General features: G+C 43.6%; 2 protein-coding genes across 3 annotated transcripts; both read left to right on the top strand.

The window, feature by feature from the left end:
* The first annotated feature begins 370 nt into the window (after nucleotides 1-370).
* Nucleotides 371-8,797, top strand: LOC123097679 (probable glutamyl endopeptidase, chloroplastic). 2 transcript variants are annotated; one of them, XM_044519492.1, is made up of 15 exons: nucleotides 372-675; nucleotides 3,167-3,374; nucleotides 3,497-3,607; nucleotides 3,715-3,760; nucleotides 3,841-3,950; nucleotides 4,025-4,528; nucleotides 4,983-5,111; nucleotides 5,402-5,698; nucleotides 5,854-6,312; nucleotides 6,501-6,566; nucleotides 6,680-6,740; nucleotides 6,828-6,977; nucleotides 7,063-7,200; nucleotides 7,699-7,979; nucleotides 8,381-8,797. In XM_044519492.1, coding segments are annotated over exons 1-15 (2,796 nt in total). In that variant the 5' UTR covers nucleotides 372-440; the 3' UTR covers nucleotides 8,382-8,797. The 2 variants fall into 2 exon arrangements, with proteins under 2 accessions (XP_044375426.1, XP_044375427.1); XM_044519491.1 differs by lacking the exon at nucleotides 8,381-8,797 and having other exon boundaries at nucleotides 371-675; nucleotides 7,699-7,983.
* Nucleotides 8,798-9,686: 889 nt separating this feature from the next.
* LOC123097678 (probable nicotianamine synthase 6) lies at nucleotides 9,687-11,182 on the top strand. Its single transcript, XM_044519490.1, has one exon. The coding sequence runs from the start codon at nucleotides 9,720-9,722 to the stop codon at nucleotides 10,872-10,874; it is 1,155 nt and encodes a 384-aa protein (XP_044375425.1). The 5' UTR covers nucleotides 9,687-9,719; the 3' UTR covers nucleotides 10,875-11,182.
* Nucleotides 11,183-17,704: the final 6,522 nt, after the last annotated feature.

Raw genomic sequence — 17,704 nt, 5'->3', positions numbered from 1 at the left:
CACTGTCGCCGTTAGGTCAGCTCATGCCGCAAGCGACCCGACATCGTCACATAAACTTTCACAAAAGTTTCGTGATATGTCGATAACATGACTCCATTGCGATTAAAGAAGATGATTTATACGCTCGGAGCAGATTCCAGTTGGCGACTGGAGTTTTCATCCGAGGCTTGTTGCTTGTGTCAAAATCAACCCAAATTGTACTACCAGATTCTCAAATTATCAAACCGACAAAAAAGCCAGGATCCTCAAATTATTATTATCAAAGCACAACAATCAATTCAACATTTTTCATATTTTATTACTAAGAGAAACATTTTTCAAAAGGGGCCAAAATATCTTTTTGTCCACCAAAGAAAAGGTATCCCACCATCCGTCCTGCACTATTCTATGCTATCTACTACTCGTACGTGTATAGAACAAGGGAGGGAGGCCGAGAAATCATGTCCGCCCTTTCCATCCTCCACAGGGCTTGCCTCCGACTCGCCCTGCTCCCGCTCCCGCTCGCGCCTCTGCGCGCTCCCCTTCGCTCCTCTAGTCTTCCGCGGCCGCTCCGCCTGCCTCGCCGGACCGCCATGAGCTCCGCCGCCTCCAGGATGTCCCACATCGCCGCCGCCGCAGCCTCCGGGGAGTCCAATCAGCCGGCGGCTGCGTCCGGCTTGGGCCAGGAAGACGACGGTCGGTGTTGCTTCCTTTTTCTTCTTGGACACTTGTTAATTTCGATTGTTACTTCGCGTCGTTCAGTGGATTGGGCTGCTTTGGCGGGGGAGAGATTGGAGCCCTGCTCTTGGATCGGTTCCTGGAAAACATACTAGTACTAGCTGTCTTCAGTTATGATCTGGATACTGGATTGCTCTTTATGGGTTGGTAGTGTATAATTTAGATTAACCCGACTTGTTCTGGTAGAGATCACATCACATGCCCTCTCTAGCTCACTTCAGTTATCATGATTCGGCTTGCTCGTCATACCACTGTTAAAGCTAGACTAGATGGATTAACCTGACCTTTGCTCCTTATCATGCTGTGTTTAGCTTAGTAAGAGACTCTTTTAGAGAGCATGTGGTTTGATGTCTCAAGTTCTCTTGCTCTGCTTACATGAGGAATGCATATAACCCTAGAACTGTTTCAACAGGCTTATGATAGTGGTGCTTTTGCTTGTCAAGGAAAGAATTTTGTAGCTTTACTTCTAGGAGTAAAATGTAATGTATGGGTTCTGGGGCATTGCCTAATTATTGGTGTTGATACGCAAATATGATTCTTAGGGATGGGTGGGTGGGGTGTAAATAGTTTCTTTGAATGGAGCTGTATTTTTGTGTGCACTGTGAAGATCTCTGCATAAAGTGCTGTTTGAGCTGCCCTTGTCCTGGGTTTATGTAGCGACCAGACCTCAAATGGTCTGTGCTGCTGTGCACCAGTGTCATCCCTGGATCAGTAATGCTGACACGCACAGTACAAATGGAGGATTTATAACAGAGTAGCAATCACACACTTATTACATCGAATATCTCCGAAGAGATTAAGTATGATAAACATGGCTTAAGGCCATCTAAAAACGATAACAGCGGAAGACTTGGAAGATAAGTGAGTCCATCAACTCCAGCGGCATCACTGAGTATAAGACCACGACCTAAGGCACCTTACTCGTCGTCTGAAAAGTCTGCAACATGAAACGTTGCAGCCCAAAAACGGGTCAGCACATAGAATATGCTGGCAAAGTAGCACATAGAGAATAATGAACAATAATAATGCTATACTACATGCATATATGGCTGGTGGAAAGCTCTATGGTTAAGTTTTATGTGAAAAGCCAATTTTTCCCTACTTCAAAGGAATAAATTTTATTTAACTATCATGGTGGTTGTTAAACATTGAGAAGGTACCTTCAACTCAATCCCAATTAAGTGTCATCATTAACCCAACAAATTAATTAAAAGTAACATGGTGATGAGATTCAAATGATAATCCAGAGACTAGATACTCAAGTTGTCCATAACCGGGGACACGGCTAACCATGATTAGTTTGTACACTCTGCAGAGGTTTGTGCACTTTTCCCCACAAGACTCGATCGCCTCCGTTTTATTTCTCGCACTGCATGGTGTTTGAGAAACGGATGACCGAGACACAGTCTTTCAGAAACAATCACTCTTTACTCTGGATGGACCGGTACACCTACTTTCCCCTACATCTGCTAGCCCACCTCTTCAAGAGATCATGTAACCTACTCAACTATGCTAGAGCCCATAATAGCTTGTGGCTGCACACGGAAGTTTCTAGCATGAATAATCTTATGATCCCTTTGAGCCTGGGTGGCGGTCCTTATACAAACGGACAACACTGGGTTCTCCAGGTGCCTCAATCCATCCAGATGTGAGTTTTAGTTGCCACCTTAGGTAAACCATTATTAACAATCTCACATCTGTCATGAATATCTCTCAAACCCAAATCCACGTCTACGAGCATAGCATGGCAATATAATAGCAACGTAGAAGTAACTCCCAAGGGTTTGATAAGAGAACAGGTAATAGGTACTACCTCAACTACTTCCCAAAACCCACAGTTTAATTAGATCCTAACCATGCAATGTTTGAGGAATAGATATAATGCAGTTTTTTTTTTAAACATTCCGCGGAAAATAATTCGTAGAAAAATAAATAAAAGTCCAAAAAAGATAAAACAAATTTTCCCCGTCTAGTTAGAAAATCTAGAATAGGGTGAACATTTTTTTAACACAAAATAAATTTTTGAAAACATGCAATATTTTTAATGCTATTAAAATTGCAAATAAAATCCGAATAAATTCCAATAAATGATTTTAACACTTTTCCTCCAGTATTTCATTTGTTTTGGAGAAGTCATATTTTCTCCCCTCTTTTATTTTAAAATGAAATATTTTTCCGGAGAGAAAATAATTAAAACCAAAATCCTCGTTTTATTATTTGATGAAAATCAAATATGAGAATTCGAGAAAATCCTCAACTCTCTCCGAGGGTCCTTGAGTTGCTTAGGATTTATCGAGGATTTGTCAAAATGCAATAAAATATGATATGCAATGATGATCTATGTATAACATACCAAATTGAAAATTTGGGATGTTACAGTTTAACTGTCAGAAAGTATAATGCAGACTAGTGGTACAATGAACAGTAAACGTATTTGCGTATCATGCAGATCTTTCATTGGGCTACCGCCTTCCCCCCAAAGAAATACAGGACATTGTTGATGCACCGCCACTTCCTGTTTTGTCGTTCTCACCAAGCAAAGACAAGATTCTATTTCTCAAACGTCGAGCGCTTCCACCACTATCTGATCTCGCAAAGCCTGAGGAGAAACTTGCTGGTGTGAGGATTGATGGCCATTCTAATACTAGAAGTCGAATGTACGTACTGTTCATGCTTTCCCCAAAATTTCTGTCGTATTATTCCGTTTCACTTTTTAACAAGTTCATTATTACGCTTTACATCATGTCATCATTGGAAATCTGATTAACCTAATTTGTAGGTCTTCCTACACTGGAATAGGTATCCATAAGCTAATGGATGATGGAACTTTGGGCCCAGAGAAGGTGGTCCATGGATACCCTGAAGGAGCAAAGATTAATTTTGTTACCTGGTAAATTTCCAGATTTTTGTATCAAAGTAACTTCTATCATTTTATGGATACTTATTTGTAATGGATTACATCAATCTTGACTTCATGTATTGAATAATATGAATTAGGTCACATGACGGTCGTAATCTATCATTCAGTGTTCGAGTTGAAGAGGTAATTGGTTGGATTGGCTTTGAAACAGGGACATTTGTTATGTCTCATTGATTAGCTTTAACAGATTCTTATCCAAACAGGAGGACAACAAAATCAGCAAGCTAAGGGTATGGATTGCAGACGTGGAATCTGGAGAAGCACGACCACTTTTTAAATCTCCTGATATATACTTGAATGCTATTTTTGACAGGTAATAAACCTCATAATTCCATGCCTCCTATTTACTATTCCTACTTCCAAATAACTGTTTCTACTATTTTGCAGCTTTGTATGGGTTGATAACTCTACTTTGTTAGTCTGCACCATCCCTGTATCACGTGGAGCTCTACCACAGAAGCCATCAGTTCCATCTGGTCCAAAAATTCAGTCTAATGAGACAAAGAATGTGGTCCAAGTGAGAACATTCCAGGATCTTCTGAAAGATGAATATGATGCTGATTTATTTGATTACTATGCAACCTCACAGCTCATGTTGGTCTCTTTGGATGGAACTGTGAAGCCAATGGGGCCTCCTGCTGTATACACATCCATTGATCCATCACCAGATGACAAATATTTGATGCTTTCTTCTATCCACCGTCCATATTCCTATATTGTACCCTGTGGAAGGTTTCCAAAGAGAGTTGAATTATGGACTGCAGATGGTAAGTTTATTAGGGAACTTTGTGACTTGCCCCTTGCAGAGGACATACCAATTGCGACGAGCAGCGTGCGCAAGGGAAAACGTTCAATCTATTGGAGGCCAGACAAACCTTCAACTTTGTATTGGTACGCAGAACAGCACCCGAAACATTAATTTTTTGTTTGAACCTTCAAAATAGAATCTGGATACCTGATGCATGCAAATCATTCAAACTATTAGATCTTCTGTGTACAAGCTTTGCTCTATGGTGCAAGTTTGGACGGTCAAGAACATCTTTTATTTGTCAATACTCCTCCATATCTCAAATAAGTGGCGTATTGGACATGTCTTAAGTCAAACTTAAAATTGACCAAATATTGTTCTGAATACATAGATCAAGTATATTCTTATATGATAATTTTCTTGTGTTTTGTGCATATAATATAGTAAAAAAAATAGTGGTCAAAGGCAATCCTGAATACCGTGTTAGTCTCCAAAACGTCACCTATTTGTCATATGGAGGGAGTTTATATAATATGTCAGTGTGCTTATGTCTTATTCCTTGGTCTAACTGGGTTAGTTTATCCTTCTTTTTCTTAGGGTGGAGACACAGGATGGTGGAGATGCAAAGGTTGAAGTTTCACCACGTGACATAGTTTACATGGAAAATGCTGAGCCCATAAATGGCGAACAACCAGAAATTCTACATAAACTTGACCTCCGATATGGGTATGTTCTCTGAACTTCCATTTGTCTACTCAAGTAGGACTGGAAATCTTTGTTTCACTGCACGATGTTATGGTTAAGCTTTGTGCTTTGACATAGGGCATTACTGCTAGCAGGAAATTTCAAATATAGAATACTGGTGTAAAATCATCCATATAAAATTGTACATAGGAAGTCCTAATACAAATCAGCTATCCTTTTTACAACGTCCTATCATTTTTTTTCATCTTGTGTGCCAAGTAATTAATTATTCCCACTTTACTCTCTCTCTTGCTTTCATTCTATTGGTACAGAGGAATCTCTTGGTGTGATGAATCTCTTGCTTTGGTGTATGAATCATGGTACAAAACTCGGAAAACAAGAACATGGGTGGTTGCTCCAGACAAGAAAGATGTCAGTCCGTGCATTTTATTTGACAGATCTTCAGAAGATGTGTACTCTGATCCTGGTTCGCCAATGCTGCGAAGAACTGCCATGGGAACATATGTTATTGCAAAGGTTAATAAACAAGATGAAAGTACTTACCTCTTGCTGAATGGAATGGGTGCCACACCAGAAGGAAACGTTCCATTCCTTGACTTGTTTGATATGTATGTCCAATTGTCCATATCCATTAATGATTTCATTTGTTTTGTACTCCCTCCGTAAAGAAATATAAGTAGTGATCTAAACGCTCTTATATTTCTTTAGAGGGAGTTCCATGCATTCTAGATGCCAGCTGATGCCTTTATTTTTGTTTTTGCAGAAACACTGGAAGTAAAGAGCGAATATGGGAAAGTGACAAGGAAAAATACTTTGAAACTGTTGTTGCCTTGATGTCAGACAAAATTGATGGGGACCTTCCCCTTGACCAGTTAAAGATACTTACATCAAAAGAATCAAAAACAGAAAATACACAATATTACCTACAAATTTGGCCGGAAAAGAAGCAAGTTCAGATTACAAATTTTCCCCACCCATACCCCCAGCTTGCTTCATTGTATAAGGAAATGATAAGGTACCAGCGCAAAGATGGGGTTCAACTTACAGCAAAGTTGTATCTACCTCCAGGTTATGATCAATCAAAAGATGGACCTTTGCCATGTTTAGTTTGGTCATACCCTGGTGAGTTTAAAAGCAAAGATGCTGCGGGACAAGTACGTGGTTCCCCTAATGAGTTTTCAGGGATTGGTGCTACATCTCCTCTTCTTTGGTTGGCTAGAGGGTATTATTTCTCTTCTTGCTATTCAAGGAAAAAACACATGCCATTTATTTCCTATTGTTGTTTCTCATGACAAAAACCTCATTCGCTCCCTTAACCTCCAAATCTAGCCTAAGTTAAAATTTGATGCACTTCTTCCAAATATCTTTCTTTCTGGCACATAGTCTCACCCAACACACTTTGGTTTGCAGGTTTGCTATTCTTTCAGGTCCGACAATCCCGATTGTTGGTGAAGGTGATGTAGAGGCGAACGACAGGTGTTTTTGCTATTTCTGCCCTATTGCATTTCCTTCTATATGTCCGAGATTGTGAACTGTACCACACTTGTGCCATGGAACTAAATCTATTGTGAATGCAAATTGTTTTGTAGTTATGTGGAACAGCTAGTAACTAGTGCAGAGGCTGCCGTCGAGGAAGTTGTCAGGAGAGGGGTGAGCATTTCGTAGTTCTTTTTGTGAGCCTTTGTGGGTAATGCTTTCTAAGGGTTTGGCATGATATCTTCTATCACTTCTCTTTAGGTGGTCCATCCTGATAAAATAGCTGTTGGCGGTCATTCGTATGGTGCATTCATGACAGCAAATCTCTTAGCTCATGCTCCTCATCTTTTCTGCTGTGGAATTGCTCGTTCCGGAGCTTACAACAGGACGTTAACTCCATTTGGGTTTCAGGTACACACTAATGCTGAATGGGTAACTGCCAATCTGGTGCAGTTTTTCGTTTCAGTCTTTCTTAACCACCTGCATTATTCTGCAGAATGAGGACAGAACACTTTGGGAGGCAACTAACACCTATGTGGAGATGAGCCCTTTCATGTCGGCTAACAAAATCAAGAGACCAATATTACTTATTCATGGGGAGCAAGACAACAATTCTGGAACACTGACAATGCAGGTGAAGTCCTAAGCATCAACTTAATTTTAACCTGTGACTGTAAGATAACAGTCGACTTTGAACTACTGCTCCCACCTCTTTTGTTTGAATACCTTTAATCACAAATTCATTTAGGTGTGCATAGTTTATCTTGCAAATATATTTGTTTTTCATGTGGAATCTCACCAGTAGTTTTGTATAATCGACCAAGCTGCTAAATTGATAGGCATAATGTAAACAGACACTGTACCAAGACCCTAAGAAATTTGATTTGTTGTTCCAGGTTTTGCGTAAATGTAATTGTCTACCTACCTCCTGCATCTTACATAGTAAAGTAATACTTGGGTTAACGTTGCCTGAAATGCACTGTCTTTTGAGAGAAGGAAAATCTGTGCATTGTTATGGGTTGATGTTTTGTCCTAGTGTTCATACGATTGTTTATTTCCTGGTGTATAGCTAATTAGCTGTTTTATTTGGAGGATAGTTTTGTATCACCTAACCTTGATATTTCAATTACAGTCGGACCGATTCTTCAATGCGTTGAAGGGTCACGGTGTACAGTCTCGTTTGGTAATACTTCCTTTTGAAAGCCATGGGTACTCTGCCAGGGAGAGCATTATGCACGTGCTTTGGGAGTCGGACAGGTGGCTGCAGAAGTACTGTGTAAACGGCACTAGCAAGGCTGATTCAGAGACAGCAGCTGATGGAGAAAGTAAAACATTGGCAGCCAGTGGTGGTGGAGCAGCACCTGAAGGTCTAAGCTCCGACGGATTCTCATCAATCCCACGATCGCTTCTGTGGTAACTTCTTATTGCTGCTTTTTTCTTATGATGCTAAAATCCATTTCGTTGCTTATTGTGACAGACACACACCACTCACCATCTAATCCATTTCCTTATCGACGCCAAAGCATATTTAAACAAATGAATTTCAACAGCTCATTATTTTATGTTACTTATAGAACAACATCTCACTTAGTTGGGTGTGCATTTGATCCATGTTAACATGTAATCCCTCCGTTCCAAAATACTTGTCGTGGTTTTAGGTCAAATTTGAGCTAAAACCACTGACAAGTATTTTGGAGGTTTTAGTTCAAATTTGAACTAAAACCATGACAAGTATTTTGGAACGGTGGGAGTATATGTTTATTACGATTTATGCTTCAGTAAAAAAGGTGACAAATTCTCTTCTTCTCGTTCAGATCAACTACTGTTAAGATGTATGGGAAATAAAACCATCTCTGGACAGCATGCACTGGCCAAAAGGAAAATAAAATGTGCTGCCGAACTTGTATGAACCAGTGCTTCTTCCAGGCAAGTCTGGATGACCATTGTATTTTGACTGCATTTCCGCAGAGGGTGATTATTTCATATTACCTCCGTCCCAAATTACTTGGATGTACCTAACACGTTTAGTGTTAGATACACCCGTGTCTAGACAAATCTAAGTAATTTGAGATGGAGGGAGTAGATTGGTGGCGGCTAAGGAAAGCTTCATATTGTTGGATATTGCGCCCTGGCTGAATTCTGTTGCTGGGGACGCCCAAGATACTGTAATTTTGTACCCACACCTATTGACAATGTACAGGTGTAGACTAGCGCGTACCATTACCAAAACAGTCGCTGCGTGCAGTGTTCTATTGTTTGACTGCGGAGATAAATTTCTGATGGTGAACAGCTTAATATGTTGGCGTTTGAGATTACCGAACTGAAACAACCAGTGAAGTTCATGTCCTGCTCATTCTACTGTTCTTTGGTGAAGTTCTCGGCAGCGTGTCCAAATGATTAGGGCAACTCCAATGCAGATCACCAAATTGGAAACATCTGAATTAATCTCTAGTACATAAGGGCACCTCCAATGTGGATCATCAAATCAAACACACCCAAATGAAATGTAATCTCTAGTACATAACAGGCAATTCACGCGGATCACCAAATCTGACACATAAGGGAAACTTACGCGGATCACCAGATCGGACACACTAAACGTCCACGAACACGTTCCAAAAACAAACGGACATACTAAACATCAGCAGACACATCTAAAAATAGTTGGTGGATACGTTCAAACAACAGCTGGTGGGCGCTCTTTATTTTTCAGACGCTTAGTAACTAAGCGTCCGAAGACACGTAAAAAAATAGTTGATGGGCACGCTCTTTATTTCACACACACTAAATGGCCGTGAACAGGTCCAAAAACAGTTGGTGGACGCTCTTTATTTTGCACACACTAATGCGAACACATCCAAAAACAGCTGGTGGACGCTCTTTATTTCGGACAAATTAAACGTGCGTGAACACTCAGTACTTTCTCCATCCAAAATTACTTTATTATACTAAAATGGATGTATCTAGACGCAGTCGTAGTAATCATCCAAAAAACAGCTGGTGCAGGCTCTTTATTCAAAAGAAAAAAAGCGATCTGGAGGAAGAATACATACAAAATTAACGCTGTCCACTTCAACAGCCGGACGTGAACACGCCACAGCAGCAGAGGCATGAAACCAGCCATATTGGCATGGACGCGTGAAGCTTGCATGCATGCACAGCTTTGCCAGCTCCATCGATGAGTGCTCTAGACGGCAGGCAGCTACATATACCCCGTGCTCCTCGTTCCATAGCTCACCAAGCAGCCCGATCCACCAACTCCACTCCACTCCTGTGCCTCAGAGTTCATCAAGTACTCGTCAGGTACCAGGTAAAATGGATGCCCAGAACAAGGAGGTCGCCGCCCTGGTCCACAAGATCACCGGCCTCCACGCCGCCATCGCCAAGCTGCCGTCCCTCAGCCCATCCCCCGACGTCGACGCGCTCTTCACCGACCTGGTCACCGCGTGCGTCCCCCCGAGCCCCGTGGACGTGACCAAGCTCGGCCCGGAGGCGCAGGAGATGCGGGAGGGCCTCATCCGCCTCTGCTCCGAGGCCGAGGGGAAGCTGGAGGCGCACTACTCCGACATGCTCGCCGCCTTCGACAACCCGCTCGACCACCTCGGCATCTTCCCCTACTACAGCAACTACATCAACCTCAGCAAGCTGGAGTACGAGCTCCTGGCGCGCTACGTGCCCGGCGGCATCGCCCCGGCCCGCGTCGCCTTCATCGGCTCCGGCCCGCTGCCGTTCAGCTCCTACGTCCTCGCCGCCCGCCACCTGCCCGACACCATGTTCGACAACTACGACCTGTGCGGCGCGGCCAACGACCGCGCGAGCAAGCTGTTCCGCGCCGACAAGGACGTGGGCGCCCGCATGTCGTTCCACACCGCCGACGTCGCGGACCTCGCCGGCGAGCTCGCCGCGTACGACGTCGTCTTCCTGGCCGCGCTCGTGGGCATGGCTGCCGAGGACAAGGCCAAGGTGATCGCGCACCTCGGCGCGCACATGGCGGACGGGGCGGCCCTCGTCGTGCGCAGCGCGCACGGCGCGCGTGGGTTCCTGTACCCGATCGTCGATCCCCAGGACATCGGCCGAGGCGGGTTCGAGGTGCTGGCCGTGTGTCACCCCGACGACGACGTGGTGAACTCCGTCATCATCGCACAGAAGTCCAAGGACATGCATGCCAATGAACATCGCAACGGGCGTGGTGGACAGTACGCGCGGGGCACGGTGCCGGTGGTGAGCCCACCGTGCAGGTTCGGCGAGATGGTGGCGGACGCGGCCCAGAAGAGAGAGGAGTTCGCCAACGCTGAAGTGGCCTTCTGATCGTTGCGAGGTAATGAAAATGAATGGCGTGCGCGGTCATCATCAGTACGTGGCTGCATGATCGCAGGCAATCGTACGGGGTAGTTTTACTACTACTATTATCTATGCATTTCATGTCATGTGTTGTTTGTACCCAATAATGTAAAGTGTGATGTTTACAAGCGCATGTCTTGTCTATGAAAAGGCAGGCTAGACCAGGATAGTTTGCCAAGAAGCAATATGTGTCGTTGTAGGTGTAAGTGTTGAGAATAAGACGATTTTCCTTCACAAATAGTATGATGTAATCGGTGTCTTATCCGTACCGAGTACATTTGTGCAGTTGTCAAGTTGCTCGCTAATTCTAACGGATGACCCATGTTTGCTTTTGACCTCTGAATCCGTCCATGCCTTGACGGGCCTCGTCAGGGGATCAACTTTATGATTTCAAAATTGCTAGACGTATATGATTATACACACATCTATGGACTCCTTCCTAACCAACTAACATGCCCTCACCTGATTTTCAGGTGGGTGGGACCCCTCCCACACAAAAACCCAACTAAACATGCCCCCCCCCCACACACACACACACACGCATTTTCAGGTGGATGGGGCCCCTCCCACCCCTTTGTTCAATCATAATTTGGCAGTTCAAACACACCCCGTAAAATGCCGTAAAGGTTCGTCGATGTAGCATATCAGTGGTGTCTGTTGGAGCCATCATCATTTGTCGGGCACTTGATTTGTAAATTGGAGTGTTTGATGTTGAAGCCGTGCTGAACCTCATCGGCATTGTTCACTTTATATACTAGTACGACATGCACACATACTCATGGACCCGAGTTCACGCGCAGGGTGGTGACGTTGTCTGGCGTTATGGTGGTGTCGATGGCAGTTGGGCCTGGCAAGGTCAATTCGTGGATCTCTCCTGAAGTTGGGAGTATGGAAGATGGCGGTGGCGGATTCTGGAGCGTGCGCATGCGGTGCGCGCTTAGGGTCTGCTAGACCGGTTGGTGTTCTCGGCTTGCTGTGGGGCGGCTTGGTGAGGCCACCGGATAAGATGGTGTGCGTTGGTGTGGTCAGGGCACATAAGCTAGTAGCTATAGCGACATAGGTCGCCAGAAAGGTGGCTTTGGGTTGATCTATGTATTTGTTCTTATCAAACTCCGTGGAATAATTTAATAAAGATTGTTGTGTGCATCGTTCGATGTAGAGGCTGGGAGTTATCCTCCTTTTCGGAAAACAACATACATACTAAGTAAAAGTGTCCGTTACAAATGAACCGATCGCATATAATCAAGAGAGAGTACTCTATACCCTATTGTTGTAGAATAATCATTTTATCCAAGATCCTGACGTGATGAGGGTGGGGCCTAGTTTGAGAAGCAACATGTCATGACTTTCCACAAGGCCATGGTGGGAGCCTCGCCCCACGATAAGACCGGGAAGAATGGGAGGCCCTGAGATCATCCCGTCAGGGGTGTGCTCTCCACGAGGTCTAAGGAATCACCAGGAGGCTGGGATCATCCCTTCATTCGGATGTGAAGCTTCATCCACCTTTGACACCATTCGCGACATTCTACCAAGCGCCTCGACCAGGTTTGCGCTCAAAGATCCAAGGATCGACTCCCATTTGAGGCTCTGCCTCGCCATCACCGTCGTCGGGCCGACAATGCCTCGAGATCGCTCGCCTCCTCACAGAGGCCACAAACAAGTTAGGCCCCTTCCATGAGGAAAGCTCGGAAGAAGCACAAGAAGAGTCGATGCGGTGCATGCCCTCGGAAGACATTCCCCTTCATGCACGAACGAAGATCGTTCGCCGCCAAGGGTGGACAAAGCCGATGCAAAGTCCACCACTACATGAAGAAGTCATTGTTGAGCACTCGCTCGCCACGAGGAAATGCCAAGATCGCTCTCAAAGCCGTTCCAATGAAGAAGGAAGCAAACCCAATTCTCAGGGCTACCTTCGCTACCCATGAAAGCCCGAGCTAACAAACAACCATTGCACGATACAAATCGAGGAGGCACACATCTCGCGAAAGTTCAAACAACCAACTATCAAGACGGTCGCAGGAGAATCCAACCCGCTTCACTCATGGAAGTATACACTAACGCCACCAGGGCCAAACGAGGCGGCCCCACGTAAGTACATGGTCCCTTCCTGATGAGGACATTAATACCATTGTTACACCCACAACCCCTGCTGCTATACATACTGGATCAATTACTAGAGCTCGCGCATGCCAATTAAATTACCAGGTACTTTCGTTTCTTGGTGACAATCCTAATGTTCATGAGAATATGATGCCGCCTAAATTGGATACATTTGTGTTGATTACTAATGAAGGGCTTGGCATGGACAAGAGGGATGAACACTAGAGCAGGATCAAGCATGGAGATGAAGGCGCGCGCGAAGGGATCCAGAATGGCGTTTCTAGTGCATATTTGAGTACTTTGAAGCCTCCGTGATGACCTACAAGGACATGGACGAAATATACAATATGCCCCTTCATAAATTTCGTCCATAGCTTATTTTAGGTGCTGTGCCACCTTATTTTTGGGCCAGGCCCATGTAATTTTGAACTACAACTTCCTAGGCTGTTTTTAGAGTCCGTATGTGTGGGGAAACAAAGTTAGGGTTGGTTTCGGACCCCTCCTACAAGGGGTCATGAAATTCCCCCTACTCCTCAATATATACAACCCTTAGGGCGTCGTTTAGACTTTGGGTTTTGTTTAGATTAAAAGTTCGCCATAGCTGCAACTTCGCGTACTTCGTTTGTGTTCAACGACCAGACCAAGACGTCAGAGAACCTCACCTTCATTAATAAAGCTTTCCTCTTATATTCGCAATATCCAGATTGCAATTTCAGTTTCTTGTTTGTTCTTTGTTTGCGTGCAGGAAACAAACCCTCGTGGTCAGGTTGATCGTGCTCCGACATGGTCAATAACCTCTTGGAGTTGGTTTAGCGATTGCTAAGGCACGACGTCCTCGCACGTTCGTAGTCGGATCGTCAAAGTCTACTCCACCAAAAATGATAAGCACCATCTCATCGAAAGACGGGGCACCTTTGCCTCTATCACTTCCCGCTCCCACAAGCCAGGGCTACTTCAGCTTAGCTCTTTGATCAAATGAAGAATTTTTTCCAACCCTGGAAAGCGTTAGGGCCCGCGCATGAGGCATCCTCAAATCCACTACCCCATGCGGAGAATGTCATCCTAGGAGCTTCCTCCTCGAGGAAAGGCTCCCAAAGGCCATGCGAGGAGCGCATGAGCTGCTGTAAGGTTCTGGGTGCTCCTCCAGCCACGACTTCGGTAAGGTGGAAAAAGTATCCCGCTCATCTTCATCCCAAGTACATTGCGAACATCTACTACAACACAATGTCTTCCAAAGCACTCGAGGAGCACACTCAAGGAACATGGCGTGTGTCATGCTCGATGAGGCCACGGGGAGGATGCGAGGGAGACACTGTGTGTAACACCTAACATGCGGTTCTAGCCCCATAGAAGACTTTGCAAGCTAAGGATAGAAGCACATATTGGTCGCCCCAACATATGACTTCATAACATACACGTAGGGTCATATGTTGGTGAACAGGATGGACATCACAACAAGTACAACTTTTTTTTATAAAGGGCGCTTTATCACTTAAAGTACATAAGTACTACACCCGGCCTCTGCATAACTGAGATGCACCTAGCCATACAACAAGTACAACTAAAAGAGATAATACGAGTGACAATAGGGCAAACATATTCCAATACATAAATATCTCTCCAGTCAGAGGTTAACACGACCCAACATTACACAATTCATTGTAGCGAAAGAAGGCACGAACCCGAGTACAGATAAGAAGCAAAATATGCCTAAGAGGCAAGAGAAATAAGCAAAGCGTCCACCCTACAGTCCCATACTGCCGACCGAGAACCCCAAATTCAGTCGAAGAAGAAGAACGAAAAGAAACTCCACGTAGAACGTTCCATGCTCTCGCCTTAGAGAAAAGCTTACCTGTACCTTCACCTGGAGTTGTTGTGGTCCTATGAGCCTTTTCGGACCCAGCAAGTACACTACCAAGGGTACTAAGACTAACAACACTTCTGGGTATGATATGGTTAGGTGGTGAGATTACAGAAAGCAGCTAAGCAATGTAAACCATCTAGTCATATGAATACTAGAACAAGATAAGATAAACGTACGCATAAGGGGGTCACAACTAGTTGATCAAGAAGAGATCCTGAACACCTACCTACGAGTCATTCATAACCCCACCTTGTCCTCTTCTTGCTTGCATACCCACAAGAAGAGACAATCACGGTATGCACACAGTTGAGCAAGTTTTAGTTATTAGTTGAAGTTTTCTACAGCCGGCATTATAAATTTCCAAGTCGTCCATAACTACGGACACGGCTTTCCGAAAGATTTAACCTTGGGGGTGCTTCCAACTTCCCATTATAAGTTTTGCATGCATAACTGTTCCTCCAAGTTCAGGGCCCTTAGAGCTTGGATTCCGTTTTGGGAGTTTGGAGTAAAAAGTTCCTCGAGCTAATGTCAAACTAATACAGAAGACCTCCTCATGGGTTAAAATCCGGATAAGAGTCGAATGTATCTAGTGACCCAGTCCCAGACGGATGGGCTAGGCTTACGATCACCCAAGCTCGAGTACTCCCGGGGGAGGGGGCGCAAGTTGCTTTGTAGCGGATCAACACACCTCGAACATTGGCCCAAGTTGTTTATTAAGATACCTTGGGCTCATGTCTCCCTATGCAAGTTTTATGTTGGACAATTTTAGTACCAATGTTGTGCCTTCTAGAAGAGTTCAACGCTACATAAAGGGATTCGATGGGGCCCCATAATACCACACACACGGTAGGATGCGCTCATAAAGGAACATAATTGGTAGTATTACGAAAACTAGGGTGGCCAGAGTGGAACAAAACGCCGGGGCAAAGGCCTGAGCCTTCCACCCTTAGCCAAGTGTATAGTCAAGTTCAACATTTAATCATGATAATAATTATATCCCAAAGATATCCATGTTGACACATGGAAGAACCCTGCACCTGCAACTAGCAACGCTATAAGAGGGGATGAGCAAGCGGTAACATAGCCAATCAAAGGTTTGCTAGGTAGGTTGATGTTACATGTTGTATCATGGCAATTGGGAGACTTGAAAGACAATGTAATAGGTAGTGAGACCAAACAATAGCATCAAGCAAGTAACGCTAGTAATAGTATCCAAGGTAATGATCATCCTTGCTTGTTATCTTGTTTTGAAGAAGATCGGATTTCACGAAGCATAGTCAGACGAATCCTTGCAGTCTGTATCATTACCGAAAGCTAATGAGAAGAACCAAAACTAGAAAAAAAGCAAATGATGCGGTGAACACACACTCTATGATGGAAGCACAAACATAAGCAAACCTGGCATGGCATAGGCAAGCAATTACTACTCCCCCATTCCAGAATATAAGGTGTATTGGTTTCCGTGCAAGTCAACCATTTGAATGTTTGACCAAGATTGTAGAATAAAATAACAACATCTGCAATACCTAGTAGATAGAATATGAAAGTAGTTTTCATGATGGTTCAAATGATATAAATTTCATATTGTGAATGTTAATATATTTTTCTAAAAACTCGGTCAAACTTGCACACGTTTGACTTTTTAAACAACAAATACACCTTATATAAAGGAACGGAGGGAGTACATATTAAGTGAAGCTCGATATGCAACTATTTCGCATACCAACGTAACTCCATGTTTAGTTAATAGCTTCAATCCCATTTATGTACGGGACACTTCTAAATGTTGTTAAACATGGCAAGAGGTGAAACGTAAGTAAACTACCCTATCTAGGCAATTTAAATGAGGCGGGGAGCAATATACACAATTCCCGAGAAGGCCCTTATGCCATTAACAAGTTAATTACTGTTCTTCCCTAAATCATATATTATACTTGTTAAATAGGAAAATTATGTGCACCATTGCAATATTTGCATTTTTCTAGTCCAATTAAATATATAATTTATTTTAATCCGAGTTATGGTTAATTAGTTATGATTTAAACTATTTATCAAGTTACTTGATCAATTTTAATTCAAACAACAAGTTATATGTTTCTATCATACGTGAGAGGCACATATCAAGAGCTGCTACTTGTGAGCTGCGTTGGGATTTCTTCGAAGAGGAGAGAATGATGCAGTACAGTGGAGATAAGTATTTCCCTCAGTTAAGAACCAAGATTATCAATCCAGTAGGAGAACCATGCAAAACCTCGTGAACAACACCTACACACAAAAGAACAAATACTTGCACCCAACGCGACCAAGGGGGTTGTCAATCCCCTCGGCGGTTAATTGCAAGGATCAAGTCCGATAATGGTAGATAGGTAAACAAAAACACAAAACAAAAGAACGGTAAATAAATTGCAGCAAGGGATTTTTGGATTTAATATATGATAAAGGTAGACCTGGGGGCCATAGTTTTCACTAGAGGCTTCTCTCTCGAACAAAAAGCATACGGTGGGTAAACAAATTACTGTTGGGCAAATGACAGAAAAGTGCATAGTTATGACGATAGTTAAGTCAATGTATATACGCATCGCATCTGATACAAGTAGACCGACTCCTGTCTGCATCTACTACTATTACTCCACACATCGATCGCTATCCAGCATGCATCTAGAGTATTAAGTTCATAAAGAACGGAGTAACGCCTTAAGCAAGATGACATGATGTAGACAAAGTAAATCCAACTAATATGAATAATCCTCGTCATTTTCCCCTTAATGGCAACAATACAAATACATGTCTTGTCCCCTACTTTGTCATTGGGATATAAAGCACGGCAAGATTG

Source organism: Triticum aestivum, chromosome 4D (genome assembly GCF_018294505.1).
Source record: "Triticum aestivum cultivar Chinese Spring chromosome 4D, IWGSC CS RefSeq v2.1, whole genome shotgun sequence".
Classification (NCBI taxonomy): domain Eukaryota; kingdom Viridiplantae; phylum Streptophyta; class Magnoliopsida; order Poales; family Poaceae; genus Triticum; species Triticum aestivum.
Note: the sequence above shows the minus strand (reverse complement) of the source record. Positions and strands in the feature narration are given on the sequence as shown.

Excerpts from the sequence above, each read along its gene's own strand:
- LOC123097679 (XM_044519491.1), top strand. The coding sequence starts at position 441 with ATGTCCGCCCTTTCCATCCTCCACAGGGCTTGCCTCCGACTCGCCCTG. Across the intron at positions 4,529-4,982 it reads AAACCTTCAACTTTGTATTG|GGTGGAGACACAGGATGGTG; the intron begins GTACGCAGAACA and ends TCTTTTTCTTAG. Across the intron at positions 6,978-7,062 it reads TAACTCCATTTGGGTTTCAG|AATGAGGACAGAACACTTTG; the intron begins GTACACACTAAT and ends ATTATTCTGCAG.
- LOC123097678 (XM_044519490.1), top strand. The coding sequence starts at position 9,720 with ATGCACAGCTTTGCCAGCTCCATCGATGAGTGCTCTAGACGGCAGGCA.